Source organism: Pristiophorus japonicus, chromosome 1 (assembly GCF_044704955.1).
Source record: "Pristiophorus japonicus isolate sPriJap1 chromosome 1, sPriJap1.hap1, whole genome shotgun sequence".
In the NCBI taxonomy this organism is placed as follows: Eukaryota; Metazoa; Chordata; class Chondrichthyes; family Pristiophoridae; genus Pristiophorus; species Pristiophorus japonicus.
Window position 1 is genome coordinate 446,560,137 of NC_091977.1, and position 16,618 is coordinate 446,576,754.

At 42.6% G+C, this 16,618-nt stretch overlaps 1 protein-coding gene across 2 annotated transcripts in view; it reads left to right on the top strand.

Moving 5' to 3' along the window:
- Positions 1-16,331, top strand: part of LOC139275825 (EMILIN-2-like) — a 108,229-nt gene extending 91,898 nt beyond the window's left edge. For both annotated transcript variants that reach the window (XM_070893036.1, XM_070893043.1), the window contains 2 exons: positions 10,317-10,448; positions 13,071-16,331. In XM_070893036.1, coding sequence (XP_070749137.1) covers positions 10,317-10,448; positions 13,071-13,402 — 464 coding nt within the window. In that variant the 3' untranslated portion in view covers positions 13,403-16,331. The remainder of the gene's footprint in view (positions 1-10,316; positions 10,449-13,070) is intronic.
- The last annotated feature ends 287 nt before the right edge of the window (positions 16,332-16,618 follow it).

Below are 16,618 nucleotides of genomic sequence, written 5' to 3' on the forward strand. Positions count from 1 at the left end.
CTCAGAGTACTTAAGGAGGTGGCCTTGGAAATAGCGGATGCATTGACAGTCATTTTCCAACATTCCATTGACTCTGGATCAGTTCCTATCGAGTGGAGGGTAGCCAATGTAACCCCACTTTTTAAAAAAGGAGGGAGAGAGGAAACAGGGAATTATAGACCGGTCAGCCTGACCTCAGTAGTGGGTAAAATGATGGAATCAATTATTAAGGATGTCATAGCAGCGCATTTGGAAAATGGTGACATGATAGGTCCAAGTCAACATGGATTTGTGAAAGGGAAATCATGCTTGACAAATCTTCTGGAATTTTTTGAGGATATTTCCAGTTGATGTGGTATATTTGGACTTTCAGAAGGCTTTCGACAAGGTCCCACACAAGAGATTAATGTGCAAAGTTAAAGCACATGGGATTGGGGGTAGTGTGCTGACATGGATTGAGAACTGGTTGTCAGACAGGAAGCAAAGAGTAGGAGTAAATGGGTACTTTTCAGAATGGCAGGCAGTGACTAGTGGGGTACCGCAAGGTTCTGTGCTGGGGCCCCAGCTGTTTACATTAATGATTTAGACGAGGTGATTAAATGTAGTATCTCCAAATTTCCGGATGACACTAAGTTGGGTGGCAGTGTGAGCTGCGAGGAGGATGCTATGAGGCTGCAGAGTGACTTGGATAGGTTAGGTGAGTGGGCAAATGAATGGCAGATGAAGTATAATGTGGATAAATGTGAGGTTATCCACTTTGGTGGTAAAAACAGAGAGACAGACTATTATCTGAATGGTGACAGATTAGGAAAAGGGAAGGTGCAACGAGTCCTGGGTGTCATAGTACATCAGTCATTGAAGGTTGGCATGCAGGTACAGCAGGCTAACCTCACATTTATCCACATTATACTGCATCTGCCATGCATTTGCCCACTCACCTAACCTGTCTAATTCACCCTTCAGCCTGTTAGCGTCCCCCTCACAGCTCACACTGCCACCCAGTTTATTGTCATCTGCAAACTTGGAGATATTACACTCAATTCCTTCATCCAAATCATTGATGTATATTGTAAAGAGCTGGTGTCCCAGCACTGAGCCCTGTGGCCTTCCTCTAGTCACTGCCTGCCATTCTGAAAAGGACCTATTTATCCCAACTCTCTGCTTCCTGTCTGCCAACCAGTTCTCTATCCACTTCAGTATATTACCCCCAATACCATGTGCTTTGATTTTGCACACCAATCTCTTGTGTGGGACCTTGTCAAAAGCCTTTTGAAAGTCCAAATACACCACATCCACTGGTTCTCCCTTGTCCACTCTACTAGTTACATCCTGAAAAAATTCAAGAAGATTTGTCAAGCATGATTTTCCCTTCATAAATCCATGCTGACTTGGACTGATCCTGTCACTGCTTTCCAAATGCGCTGCTATTTCATCCTTAATAATTGATTCCAACATTTTCCCCACCACTGATGTCAAGCTAACCGGTCTATAATTACCCGCTTTCTCACTCCCTCCCTTTTTAAAAAGTGGTGTTACATTAGCTACCCTCCAGTCCATAGGAACTGATCCTGAGTCAATAGACTGTTGGAAAATGATCACCAATGCATCCACTATTTTTAGGGCCACTTCCTTAAGTACTCCGGGATGCAGACTATCAAGCCCCGGGCATTTATCGGTCTTCAATCCCATCAATTTCCCTAACACAATTTCCCACCTAATAAGGATATCCTTCAGTTCCTCCTTCTCACTAGACCCTCGGTCCCCTAGTACTTTCGGAAGGTTATTTGTGTCTTCCTTCATGAAGACAGAACCAAAGTATTTGTTCAATTGGTCTGCCATTTCTTTGTTCCCCATTATAAATTCACCTGAATCCGACTGCAAGGGACCTATGTTTGTCTTCACTAATCTTTTTCTCTTCACATATCTATAGAAGCTTTTGCAGTCAGGTTTTATGTTCCCGGCAAGCTTTTTCTCGTACTCTATTTTCCCCCTCTTAATTAAACCCTTTGTCCTCCTCTGCTGAATTCTAAACTTCTCCCAGTCATCAGGTTTGCTGCTTTTTCTGGCCAATTTATATGCCTCTTCCTTGGATTTAACACTAACCTTAATATCCCTTGTTAGCCACGGTTGAGCCACGTTCCCTGTTTTATTTTTACTCCAAACAGGGTTGTACAATTGCTGAAGTTCATCCATGTGATCTTTAAATGTTTTCCATTGCCTAGCCACCGTAAACCCTTTAAGTATCATTTGCCAGTCTACTCTAGCCAATTCACGCCTCAAACCATCGAAGTTACCTTTCTTTAAGTTCATGACCCTAGTTTCTGAATTAACTGTCACTCTCCATCCTAATAAAGAATTCTACCATGTTATGTTCACTCTTCCCCAAAGAGTCTCGCACAATGAGATTGCTAATTAGTCCTTTCTCATTAGATGAAGTCCTTACTACTAGGGGGATCAAGGGGTATGGTGAGAAAGCAGGAATGGGGTACTGAAGTTGCATGTTCAGCCATGAACTCATTGAATGGCGGTGCAGGCTAGAAGGGCCGAATGGCCTACTCCTGCACCTATTTTCTATGTTTCTATTACATATCACCCAGTCTAGGATGGCCAGCTCCCTGGTTGGTTCCTCGACATATTGGCCTCGAAAGCCATCCCTAATACACTCCAGGAAACCCTCCTCCACCGCATTGCCACCAGTTTGGTTAGCCCAATCTATATGTAGATAAAAGTCGCCCATGATAACTGCTGTATCTTTATTGCATGCATCCCTTATTTCTTTTTTGATGCTGTCCCCAACCTTACTCCTACTGTTTGGTGGTCTGTACACAACTCCCACTAGCGTTTTCTGCCCCTTGGTATTCAGCAGCTCCACCCATACCGATTCCACGTCATCCAAGCTAATGTCCTTTCTTACCCTTGCAGGCAGCAGGGAAGTCTTGCTACAGCTATACAAGGTATTGGTGAGGCCACACCTGGAATACTGCGTGCAGTTTTGGTTTTCATTATTTACAAAAGGCTGTACTTGCTTTGGAGGCAGTTCAGAGAAGGTTTACTAGGTTGATTCCGGGGATGAGGTGATTGACTTATGAGGAAAGATTGAGCAGGTTGGGCCTCTGCTCATTGGAATTCAGAAGAATGAGGGGTGATCTTATCGAAATGTATAAGATTATGAGGGGGCTTGACAAAGTTGATGCAGAGAGGATGTTTCCACTGATGGGGGAGACTAGAACTAGAGGGCATGATCTTAGAATAAGGGGCCACCCATTTAAAACAGAGATGAGGAGAATTTTTTTCTCTGTGGGTTGTAAATCTGTGGAATTTGCTGCCTCAGTGAACTGTGGAAGCTGGGACATTGAATAAATTTAAGACAGAAATAGACAGTTTCTTAAAAGATAAGGGAATAAGGGGTTATGGGGAGCGGGAGAGGAAATGGAGCTGAGTCCATGATCAGATCAGCCATGATCTTATTGAATGGCGGAACAGACTCGAGGGGCCGTATGGCCTACTCCTGTTCCTATTTCTTATGTTCTTATGAAGGGACTGAGTGTACCGTAGCCAAGTTTGCTGATTATATAAAGATGTAAGGAAAAGCAATGTGTGAGGAGGACACAAAAAAATGTGCAAAAGGATATAAACAGGTTAAGTGAGTGGGCAAAAATTTGGCAGATGTGGTATAATGTTGGAAAGTGTGAGGTTTTGCACTTTGGCAGAAAAAAAATCGAAGAGCAAGTTATTATTTAAATGGAGAAAAATTGCAAAGTGCTGCATGTTATGTATGTAACTATGTAACACTTGCCACCAGAGGGCGTGACTGTTGGAATCCTAATAGTCACCTGCACACATGTGCAGGGTCAGTATAAAAGGTTGGCTGCCATGTTGTTTAGGCACTCTGGAGTTGTAATAAAGACGACTACGGTCAAACTAAGTTTAGCTCACAGTACTCAGCCTCGTGGAGTTCTTCTATACATAACAATTGGCGACGAGTAACAGAATATGAACTTTCACGCAACCATGGCTGCCATTGGAATATTAGAAAGATTCACAGAGGGTGATGATTGGGAAGCCTTCATCGAGTGTCTCAACCAGTACTTCGTGGCCGAGTTGGAAGGAAACACTAATGCGGTCAAGCGCAGGGCGTTCTCCTCACCGTCTGTGGGCCTCATCAAGAATCTGCTCATACCAACAAAACCAGTGGAGAAGGAATATAGAGAGTTGTGCATGCTGGTTTGGGACCACCTCAAGCTGAAGAAGAGTATCCTCATGGCCAGATATTGTTTTTACACGCACCATCGCTCCGGGGGCCAGGACGCGGTGGATTATGTTGCAGACCTGAGATGCCTCGTGGGACCTTGCAATTTTGGAGCTGTGTTGGAGGAAATGCTGCAGACCTTTTTCATGCTGGGTATCAGCCATGAGGTCATTCTTCGAAAGCTGCTGGCTGCCGAAACCCTAGACCTGAGCAGGGCCATCGCGATCGCCCAGGCATGCATGGCCACGGACGATAACACCAAACAGATATCTTAACATCGAAGCTCACCGGCAAGTACTGTGCATAAAATGACGTCGCTAGCAGGCCGAACTGCATATGGCAGGGCCTATACGTCTGCAAGACCTGTGATGACTCAGAGTCTGCCATCGGGGGTGAATGTGAATCCATTAGCACCGTGCTGGCGCTGCTGGGGTAATCATCGGGCTCAACAATGTCGATTCAAGCGTATGTGCAGAGGCTGCGCAACAATGGGGCACCTCCAGCGAATATGTAAACGTGCTGCGACACACCACGTGGCAGAGGATGATCGATCTGGCGCGGATCATGCAGCACAGGCAACTCAACCCAAGGAAGAAGTGTATGGGGTACATACCTTCACCACCAAGAGCCCTCCTATAATGCTGCAAGTCAAATTAAATGGAGTTCCAGTATCCATGGAGTTGGACACGGGTGCGAGTCAGTCAATAATGAGCCAGAAGGCTTTCGAGAAACTGTGGGGCAATAAGGCACAAAAGTCCAAACTGAGCCTGATTAATGCAAAGCTGCGTACCTACACCAAAGAGCTCATACCAGTCTTTGGAAGTGCGGCAGTGAAGGTATCGTATGATGGAGCTGTGCATGACCTATCATTGTGGATTGTTCCAGGCAATGGTCCAACACTGTTCGGCAGCAGCTGGCTAGAAAAGATTAGATGGAATTGGAACGACATCAAAGCACTATCTTCAATGGAAGACGCCTCGTGTGCTCAAGTGCTGAGCAAGTTTCCCTCGCTATTTGAGCCAGGCATCGGCAACTTCACAGGCGCCAAGGTACAGACCATCTAGGCCCCGATGCACGGCCTGTCCATCACAAGGCTCGGGTGGTTCCGTACATGATGAGGGAGAAAGTAGAGATCGAACTGGACAGACTCCAACGCGAAGGAATCATATCACCAGTCAAGTTCAATGAGTGGGCCACAGTCCAATTGTTCCGGTGTTGAAAAGTGATGGCACGGTCAGAATCTGCAGAGAGTACAAGGTAACAATTAACCGAGTCTTACTACAGGACCAGTACCCGCTGCCCAAGTCAGATGGCCTGTTCGCAACATTAGCCCTGGGGGGGGGAGAAAGAGTCGTTCACCAAGTTGGACCTAACCTCCGCCTACATGACACAGGAGCTGGCTGAATCTTCGAAAAGACTGACGTGCATCAACACACAAAGGACTGTTGATATACCACAGGTGCCCTTTTGGGATTTGCTCGGCTGTAGCCATTTTCCATAGAAACATGGAAAGTTTGCTGAAATCTGTTCTGCGCACCATTGTGTTTCAAGACAACATCCTGATCACCGGTCGTGACACCATCGAACATCTACACAACCTGGAAGAGGCTCTAAGTTGCCTAGACAGAGTGGGACTCAGGCTGAAATGCTCCAAGTGTGTTTTCCTGGCACCAGAAATCGAATTTTTGGGGAGAAAGATTGCAGCAGATGACATCATGTCCACGGACTCAAAGACAGAGGCAATCAAGAATGCACCCAGATCACAGAATGTGACGGCGCTGCATTCATTCCTGGGACTCAACTATTTCGGTAACTTTCTACCCGGGTTGAGCAAGCTGTTAGAGCCTTTGCACATGTTGCTACATAAGGGTGACGATTGGGTTTGGGACAAATCTCAAGACACAGCCTTTGAGAAGGCCAGGAACCTGCTATGTTCAAAAAAGTTACTTGTACACTATGATCCATGTAAACATTTAGTGCTAGCTTGTGACATCTCATCGTATCGGGTCGGCTTTGGAGCATCGTGATCGGGGCCCAGGAATGGCGAGGGCCCAGGGCAGCACGGGCCAGCCTACACTGCGATCTATGGATAGTAGGAGCCACTGGATCAAGACCTAGCTCTGTCAAGCCTGTGTGGTGGCTGGTGTGCAACGGTCACCCCACATTAAAAGAATCCATGCACAGGTATCTTCCACCCTTTAGTGTGGAGTTCGGGACCTAGATTGTCCAGTCCCTCATTGAAACACCTGTGAACTCATCCCTTTTTAGTGTGGAAGCGGGTCATCCTCGATACGAGGGACTGGCTAATACTAATACAGCAAACCAATGTATCGGACAACATCCAACCCATTGCATACACGTCTAGAAGTCTGTCTAAGGCTGAGAGAGCCTATAGTATGGTTGAGAACGAGGCGTTAGCATGTGTAAATGGGGTTAAGAAAATGCATCAATACCTATTTGGATTTCGGTTTGAGCTTGAAACTGACCACAAACCGCTCATTTCGCTGTTTCCAGACAGCAAAAGTATAACCACCAATGCTTCATCCTGCATCCAAAGATGGGCATTAACATTATCCGCTTATGACTATGTTATCCGCCACAGACCAGGCACGGAGAACTGTGCCAATGATCTCAGTCGGCTACCATTACCCACCACCGAGGTTGAAATGGCGCAGCCCGCAGACTTGCTGCTGGTCATGGATGCTTTTGAGAGTGAGGGGGTCACCCGTCATGGCTCGCCAAATCAGGACCTGGACCAGCCAGGATCCTGTGCTATCATTAGTAAAGAGTTGCATCCTAAATGGGAGCTGGTCAGCCGTTCCCAGGGAAATGCAAGATGAAATTAAGCCATTTCACCGACGCAAAGATAAAATGTCCATTCAGTCGATTGTCTCTTATGGGGTAATCGTGTGGTTTTACCTAAAAAAAGGCAGGGAAATGTTTATATGCGACCTACATAGTACCTACCCATGCATCGTCATGGTGAAGGCAATTGCAGGTCGCATGTTTGGTGGCCCGGCATTGACTCGGAATTGGAGTCGTGCGTGCATCAGTGCAACACTTGCTCGCAACTGAGCAATGCACCAAAGGAGGCTCCACTGAGTCTGTGGTCATGGCCCTCCAAACCGTGGTCCAGGCGCCACGTAGATTTTGTAGGTCCCTTTCTAGGAAAGATGTTTTTAGTAGTAGTGGACACTTAGTCCAAATGGATTGAATGCGTAATCATGTCATCCAGTAAGTCCACAGCCACCATTGAAAGCATCTGGGCCATGATCGCCACCCACGCTTGCCTGACGTACTTGTCAGCGACAAAGGACCGTGTTTCACCACCTCGGAATTCAACGAGTTTATGACCCGCAATGGCATCAAGCATGTCAGGTCTGCTCCGTTTGAGCCCGCGTTTAATGGTCAAGTGAGAGCATGAAATGCGTGACGGACAGCTCCCTGCAGACCCGCTTGTCTCGCATTCTGCTCAGTTACCGGACGCGATCCCACTCGCTCACCGGGGCTCCCCCGGCCGAATTGTTAATGAAGAGAGCCCTCAAAACCAGGCTCTTCCTAGTCCACCCCGATCTTAATGATCACATGGAAACCCGACGACACCAGAACATGTACCACAATCGCGCAGCTCTTTCATGTGACATTGATGTTAACGACCCTGTGTTTGTCCTGAATTACGGTCATGGTCCCAAGTGGGTTGCTGGCACTGTTTTGGTCAAGGAAGGGAATAGGGGTTTTATAATTAAACTGTTAAATGGTCAAACGTGCAGAAAGCATTTAGATCAGATCAAATTGCGATTTACTGACAACCAGGAACGACTTGAAGAGGACATCACCATCGACGATTCACCAACACACACCCAACCAGCAATCAACCTCGCTGTCAATCACGAGGATGAACCCACCGTTCCTGACAGTCTGGTCAGACCAGCTGCGGTGCAGTGCAGCAATAGTCCGACCAACTCTCAACTGTGTAATACTTGCCACCAGAGGGCGCGACTGTTGGAGTCCTAATGGTCACCTGCACACACATGCAGGGCCAGTATAAAAGGTTGGCTGCCACAGTACATACATAACATCACTCCACCCCAAAGTCTTTGGTACAAGTTATTTACAAGTTGAGGCGATCCGTAGCCCTTCGCTCCCTGGTAGATCGTATAAGTTCAAACCCTGGCATGTGAGAGTTGGTCGGATTATTGCTGCACTGCACCACGGCTGGTCTGACCAGACTGTCAGGAATGGTGGGTTCATCCTCGTGATTGACAGCGAGGTCGATTGCTGGTTGGGTGTGTGTTGGTGAATCGTCGATGGTGATGTCCTCTTCAAGTCGTTCCTGGTTGTCAGTAAATCGCAATTTGTTTAGGCACGCTGGAGTTGTAATAAAGACTAAGGTCACACTAAGTTTAGCTCACAGTACTCAGCCTCGTGGAGTTCTTCTATTTATAACACTGCAATACAGTGGGTCCTGGTGCATGAAACACAAAAGGATAAAATGCAGGTACAGCAAGTGATCAGGAAGGCTAATGGAATCTTGACCTTTATTGCAAAGGGGATGGAGTATAAAAGCACAGAAGTCTTGCTACAGTTATACAGGGTATTGGTGAGGCCACACCTGGAATACTGCGTACAGTTTTGGTTTCCATATTTAAGAAAGAATGTTCGTGCTTTGGAGGCAGTTCAGAGGAATTTGACTAGGTTGGTTCCGGAGAAGAGGGGGTTGACTTATGAGGAAAGGTTGAGCAGGTTGGGCCTCTACTCATTGGAATTCAGAAGAATGAGAGGTGATCTTATCAAAACATATAAGATTATGAGGGGACTTGACACGGTGGATACAGGGAGACGAGAACAAGGGGGTATAATCTTAGAATAAGGGGCCACCCGTTTAAAACTGAGATGAGGAAGAATTTCTTCTGAGGTTTGGGTTGTAAATCTATGGAATTCACTGCCTCAGAGAGCTGTGGCAGCTGGGACATAGAATAAATTTAAGACAGAGATAGACAGTTTCTTAACCGATAATGGAATAAGGGGTTATGGGGAGCATGGGAAATGGACCCGAGTCCATGATCGGATCAGTCATGATCGTATTAAATGGCGGAGCAGTATCAAGGGGCCGTATGGCCTACTCCTGCTCCTATTTCTCATGTCCTTATGGTCATTTGTCCTAATATCTCCTTATGTGGCTCAGTGTCAAATTCTGTTTGACTACACTCCAGTAAAACCCCTTAGGACATTTTACTACGTTAAAGGCAGAATATAAATACAAGTTGTTTTGTTGTTATCTAAGCTGCCGTTGAACTTTGTCTTCTTGCTTCTCCCTCTGTTTAGATTTTGTATTGCATTTGCTTCTCAATTGTCTTCAGACTTTTTTTCCCCCATTCTGTCCTGAACCCTCCCTTGAAGACTCATACTAGAGTACAATTCGACGAGTATCAGAAGCCCTCTGGTGCCTTCTCCTAATAGACAGTAAGGGTGGTGCTTCGCTGTGATAGACATCTCGGTCAACCCGATTCTGTTCTCGTCTGATGTCCACGTATGCAATTTCCTGCAGGAATCACTGAATACCAATTCGGAGCAAAAACCTGGCTCTCCCACCACCCCCCTCACCTTTCCTACCCTCCTCTCAAACCTAGGGGCTGTAAAGTCAGTTATACTTCCCATTCAGCTTCATATGGCACTTTGCTTTGGTGGACTCAGTTCTGTGCCTAAAGATGTGCAAAGTTTGGAATTGCCTTTGTATACTCATAGTCCCATTTTGTTCTAGATATTAGTAAACATGTTCTGGGGTCACTTTCATGACCTAATTACTTTTTATATATTGCATAGAATGTGATATTTAACATGCAAGGATGGTTGAGATATATCAGGCCAAACATTAACTGCAAGATTTGAATACATTTGCTATATTGTACTTTTTGATTTTTATACAGCAATTTTTATAATGCTAATGGGTTTGGTGGACTGTTGCTCTGTACGGTAGAAATCTTCTATTTAAATTGTGCAATATTTGTAAAAGGGTATATTCGCCATATTTTTCTCATGTTCATATGCGATGCTATCTAGCACAAAGCCATTCTCTGTTTCTTTTCAGAAAGTACAGCTGTTCAAAAGTACGTTTCCTTTTCTGTGGGTCTGACCAAAAAACCTTTCGTTGGTAATACAGGGATAATCAGATTCAATAAAGTTTTAGTTAATGATGGACACCACTACAATCCAAATACAGGTAACCATTCTATTAGGGATTGTTTTTTGTATTCTTGTCACTAACTGCTGCGACTGACCATTTTGCACACTGTGATATCAATCATTTTCCAGAGGATTAGCATAAGTCAGATGTTTTGCAGGACTTTCTTACATTGTCCTGAAGCCACAACCTCAGCAGAATGTCCCGTTTTTGTTATCCACACACTTCTGAACTCTGCAAATAAGGTACGAGACCAAACTTACTAGAATTCATTTCACTTGTTCGTTTCATAAGAACATAAGAAATAGGAGCAAGAGTAGGACATTTGGCCCCTCGAGCCTGCTCTGCTGATCCGATCATGGACTCCACTCCACTTCTCTGCCCGCTCCCCATAACCCATAAGAAATATCAGGTTTATGTCAATGGTTTGAAGAGTTTTTTGACACTACATCTGAAGGTTGCTTTACCTCACATCTGCAGAAGATAATCCACTGTCACAACAGCTCTAAAGATTAAATAGAATGCAAGGAAAAACTTGTTACGTCTTGGATAAGAGTCAGACTAGATACTGCAAGCTCAAAGTAAGTGTGACCATAGCCCTTTATTACAGATCTCAGAGTGCCTCTCCAGCCTGTGAGGCCTCCTTCTATACAGGTGCTCCCAAGGAATTGTGGGATCCCTTGGGAGTCCAGGGGATAAGCCCTCTGGTGGTTAGACATGGTAATTACAGGTTTTTCCATATATAACAACACTGATGGAGAGGTTTCATCTAAGTGGCAGCAACATACTGGAATCTTGAAAATAATCTTTGAACTACAGGGGTTTTGGGATTTGATATTACCCAGATACACAGAATATTTTCACTGCCTGTTTTTTTTTTAAATATAAAATTGTAGCATTTTGGCTTCACATGGGTAAATGTTGAAATTCACCATATTTATCACTTGCTGTGACACCACATCAACTCATGTCCCCGAGTGATAAGAAATTGGGCCTTGTTGTGCAAACACAAAAATGACAGCGCCTGTGGAATTGGGAGAAAACTACGTGGGGGTGGCGACCAAAGTAACAGATATTACAGTGCACTGACCAATGTACAAAATACAAAATCAGTTCACAATGTAATGATGCACCAACAAAACCACAGTATATAGTTTTAAGCTGGTGTAGATGGAGGATACATTGGGTTAGATCTTGACTGAGTGCAAAAGAGATATAAAAACAGAAAATACTGGAAAGACTCAGCAAGTCAGACAGCATCGAGAATCATAGACATTTATAGCAAGGAAGTAGGCAATTACGGCCCATCGTGTCTGCGCCGGCAGACCAAGAGCTATCCAGCCTAATCCCACGTTTCTGCTCTTGGTCCATAGCCCTGTAAGTTACGGCACTTTAAGTGCACATCCAAGTATTTTTTAAATGCAGTGAGGGTTCTGTCTTTACCATCCTTTCAGGCAGAGAGTTCCAGACCCCCACCACCCTCTGGGTGAAGACGTTTCCACTCATATCTCCTCTAAACCTCCTCCCAATTACTTTAAATCTCTGTCCTCTGGTTGTTGACCCCTCTTTGCCAACGGAAACAGGTCCTTCCTATCCACTCTATCCAGGCCCCTCAATGTTATACACCTGAATTAGGTCTCCCCTTAGTCTCCTCTGTTCCAAAGAAAACAGACCAAGCATCTCCAATCTTTCCTCATAACCAAAATTCTCCAGTCCAGGCAACATTCTTGTAAATCTCCCCTGCACCCTTTCCAGTGCAATCACATCTTTCCTGTAATGTGGTAACCAGAACTGCACGCAGTACTCCAGCTGCGGTCTAACCAGTGGTTTATACAGTTGAAGCATAACCTCCTTGCTCTTGCCTCGTGTGGAGAGCTGTTGACTCGTCGGGGCCGGCCTTAAGGAAACGGTGCCTTGGATAAACTTGTATTTTGGCGCCCTTTCTTATTAGGGAAAATTTCAGAAATAAAGCTGTAATCCCAAAAGTGTTTTATAATTTAAATAATAAACGCTAAGTCTTAAATAACAAATGATAAGTCCTATAAATAACAGATAAGTGACAAACTAAACATTAAATTTAACACTACAAAATAAATAACTAATAAAATAAAATAAATTTGTTCACTAAGATATTTTGAGGCACATCATTCTCGATCGACAGGATGGTCAGTGAAGAAAGCCTGTTGTCTCCCATGGTCAATCGCAAATATGTTTGAGTTTCACCTTCAAGAACCTCTGTTTGCTGCTCGCCATCGATTCGGCCATCCTTAGTATATGTTTGGGAGCTTGCTCTTGAAATGTGAAGTTTGCACTTCTTGAGGAGCACTACAGTTTGTTGGAAGCAGACTTGAGATAGCCAAGTTCTTTGCAGAGGTCGATCTCATTAACTTCAGACCCTCTTGATCACGGTGGCTTGGGGTTGGTCATCTATCCGTAAGGCTGACCCTGTGACTTGCCATTTTATACTATTGCATAAAGTCAGGATGTGCCCATTCTGTTTATCCCAACCAATCACTTCAGTTTTTAACAAGTTTTGTCACAGGGGTGCACTATTTTAGTACCATGAATTCTTAAAGAAATAATGGACTCTTGCAAATATGAACCAGTTCCTGACCATGGATTGTCCTCTTTAATCATTTATCTTTGTTGGCTTTATTCCAGGTATATTTACAGCTCCTTTTGAGGGACAGTATCTCATCACTGCGGTCCTTGCTCCTCAAAGGAATGAACATATTGAAGCTATCCTCTCTGTCTCTAATCAAAGTGTTATGCAGATGGACACTTCTGGCTATCGAATAGAACTGCTGGAATCTCAAAGACCTTTTTTGGGAAGGCAGACTTGTGGAGGTGTTGGGACCTTCAGTCTGATCCTGAACCTGAAAGTTGAAGATGAAGTGAGTGTCGTAGTGATCGATGGTAAACTGGTCGACACAGATGAGATGTACTCAACTTTCAGTGGGACTCTGCTGTATGAAACATCCTCTCAGAGCTAGCCAATTAGAAGAAAGTTGGGCAAATAGGTGTTTAAAATGCACTGTTTTGGAGGATGTGAAGGGAATGTAGACTTCCTGGCATTCACCATCAAAGAAAATACTTTTATTTTATAAAATACCAAAATCAATTCAACTTTGTAAGAGACAAATTCCACCAAGTTAGAATTATGGATAAGCCTCAATGTGGGTCTAATTGTTCTGTTAAAGAGACGTTTGAGAAGAGGAATGAAATTAATCTTTCTATAGCGTGTGGCCATGAAGTCCTATTAACTCCTATCACTGGAAACACTTTAAAGTAAATCTTTCTTATTGGTTAGTTATGAATGTTTAAATATTGCTTTTCCACTTATGTTTTGACACAGTTTACCAATAGATTGTCAGTGCAATACATTTCAGTGGTATACAGGAAGTCAGAATCTCACGGTCAACTGAAGGTTAATGTGTAATATAGGGTGCCATAATTTTAATAAATTTGAGGCAAACTACATGCATGATCAGGACCAACAGAAGTGGCAACAGTTTTTGAAATGTTTTAAAATAATATGGATAGTTCTTCTCGTATTTTCAGTCATATGATGGATGAATGTCTGGTCTTAATTTAACATGACTTATTTTCACATTCAAAATGTGTCCCCATTTGGATCACTAATGGGAAATGTGTTGTGTAAAGATTAGCCATGTTACACACTCATCCTTTTAGGAAAGCCTGCCCTTGAATTTTAATGTAAATTGTGATGTTCATTCTGGTATTTTCTCTTCAATGCCACTGATCTACCAATGAGGATTTTATAAGTAGGAGATTTCTTGGCTCTAAATAAATTAGATGGGGCAGCAATTTAAAAAAAACTGCATTAGAGTATAAGTGGCCACTTTAGTCCGTTCTACTTACAGTAAGCCAGTCGAGCAGGGACATATTTCTCTGTGCACTACATGCAACACCACGAAAGCATGATTATTATTTACAATTTTGTGATAGAGAAAATCTTCCCTCATTGCCTCTTACCGACATCAATATAGGTACTGTGTGGGCCACAGAGCACAGCTGAGAGCAATAGAATTTATACATTTTGCCAGAAAGTTAATGCAGCAAGCACAGGGGAGTGGGTGGGATGTGTTTCCCATCTAATATTGTTATTCTTTTAAAAACACAGATGTAGAAAATAATAAGTATGAAATGTATAAAATGTGGAAGTGAACCACTAAATAACATTTGTTGAATACAACAGCAGGTAAGGCTACCATAGTCTTATGAAAAAAAACATTTTTTCTGCTTTTGATCAAAAAAAGTGGAGCTAGTAAAATGAATTTTGTAATGCTTTTGTAAAATAAACCAAGTCGATTGTGGAAGATGGAAAATAATCCATTATTAACTGATCACACCACAACCCATTCTGGATTTTGAGTCATAATGGGTTTATTTTCTGGACTCCACAACCATCCTCTTAAGTGAAATACTTTTTAAATGAATGTACAGGTACTACTACATATTGTTTTATGATGTTTTTTGTTAGCAATTTACAATAATTATGTAACTTGTGGGATTTGAGGTCTGTAAAGTGAAAATGTACATAGATCAATGACCTGAAACAGTTTCCATGCCTCTCCCACACTCAAATAAATTAGATATCTAGCTTAACCTACTTTAAGAAAATTGGTTACAAAAAAACCTAAAGAAGTCAGTGTCTCAATACAAATCAGGGAAGATCTCAATTTAACAAAAAAATCATTAGTATGATTTCAAATTTCATTTTTTGTCAGAAAAATAAATATTTATTATAGCTCAATGCTACTATTTCCCTGCAGTTGAAGTGGATAACGATATGCTCATCTACACTGTTGTTTGATAACTGCAAATAAAAAGACATTCTAATTTCAGACAATAGTGAGGTCAGAATGTTTTTTTGTTTAGTTCTTCATTTACTTCTACAGCTTCTGTACTTGTAGCATCTCAAGACGAACCATCATACCAAATTCAAAGAGGGTTCTTTTTTAAAAGGAGAAAACCATTGAATTAAACGTTCAGGTGCAGACTCTCTCGGGGCTACAACTGAAACGTCAACTCATCTGTTCCTTCCATAAATGCTGACCGATCAGTATCTTGTTTCAGATTTATCAGAAGTGTTTTTGATTTTTGCTTAATCTTGAATGGAATGAGGATGGATCATTTGAACACGAGATAACACTGTAAACTATGAATGTTTGACTAAGTAAATTGGAACACCAATTCTTTTGTTTTAACAGATTGGTTTTGAGTCCTGTATGTCTGTAATCATAATGGAAAAATCCAATTCACTGGTTTAGCAGTGATGAAACATTAGGCCCATAGAAAGCTACAAAAAAAAATGTAGACCCATGAGCAAACCTAGAGTGAAATTCTTACTATTTAAGGAACACAACAAATTTTATTATATATATATATATATAAAAACCAATGTAGTATTGAGCCAATTGTGCATTGGCAATCAATAATGCAGATTTTATAAAGTAAAAAATATAAAAAGTTATACATTCTTTTTAACTGTCCACAGAAGTATTTAACAGTATTTTGAATTCCACCACCAATCTTTAGAACACACACACACACACAATGAAAATGATTCTATTTAAAGTGAAGCTGAATTTATTTTTGTTGACTTGCTTATATCAAAGCACTCTGGTCTGGTCTCCTCAGAGATGAACCGAGGAAAGTATCGTTGTTACCATTAAGGATAGATTATTGAGCCATTTCGACATAATCGCAAATGAGAGGTCTTCGCTGGGTTATTAATCTGGTAAATACCCCTTCAGCTATGACAGACAAGTGGTCAACCCTATAATTTATGTTGTATACACACACAACCATTGTTTGTATTATTCTCATGATACGGAGTTCCTGCTTACCTTATACATGCTGTATTTCATTGACATTAATAAAATAATTGAATCATTACAGTTTGCATCAATATAGTTTTAACTGCAGATGAAAATCTTATAGTCTTGAATCTATGCAAATGACAAACCAGTACAAAAATATGTTAGTGCTGCTGGGTAGGTCAATCAGTGCACAATTCTAATAAAATGCAACTCACGTGGCATATAAAACTTTACAACATTCACAATTTTTGGTCATATTTTTCTGCTCATTAATACAAGGAACATCAGTATTGGAAAATACCTGAAAAGCATGCTAGGTTAAGAGAACCAACATGAGGGAAAAATCTACTCGACCTCGTCCTA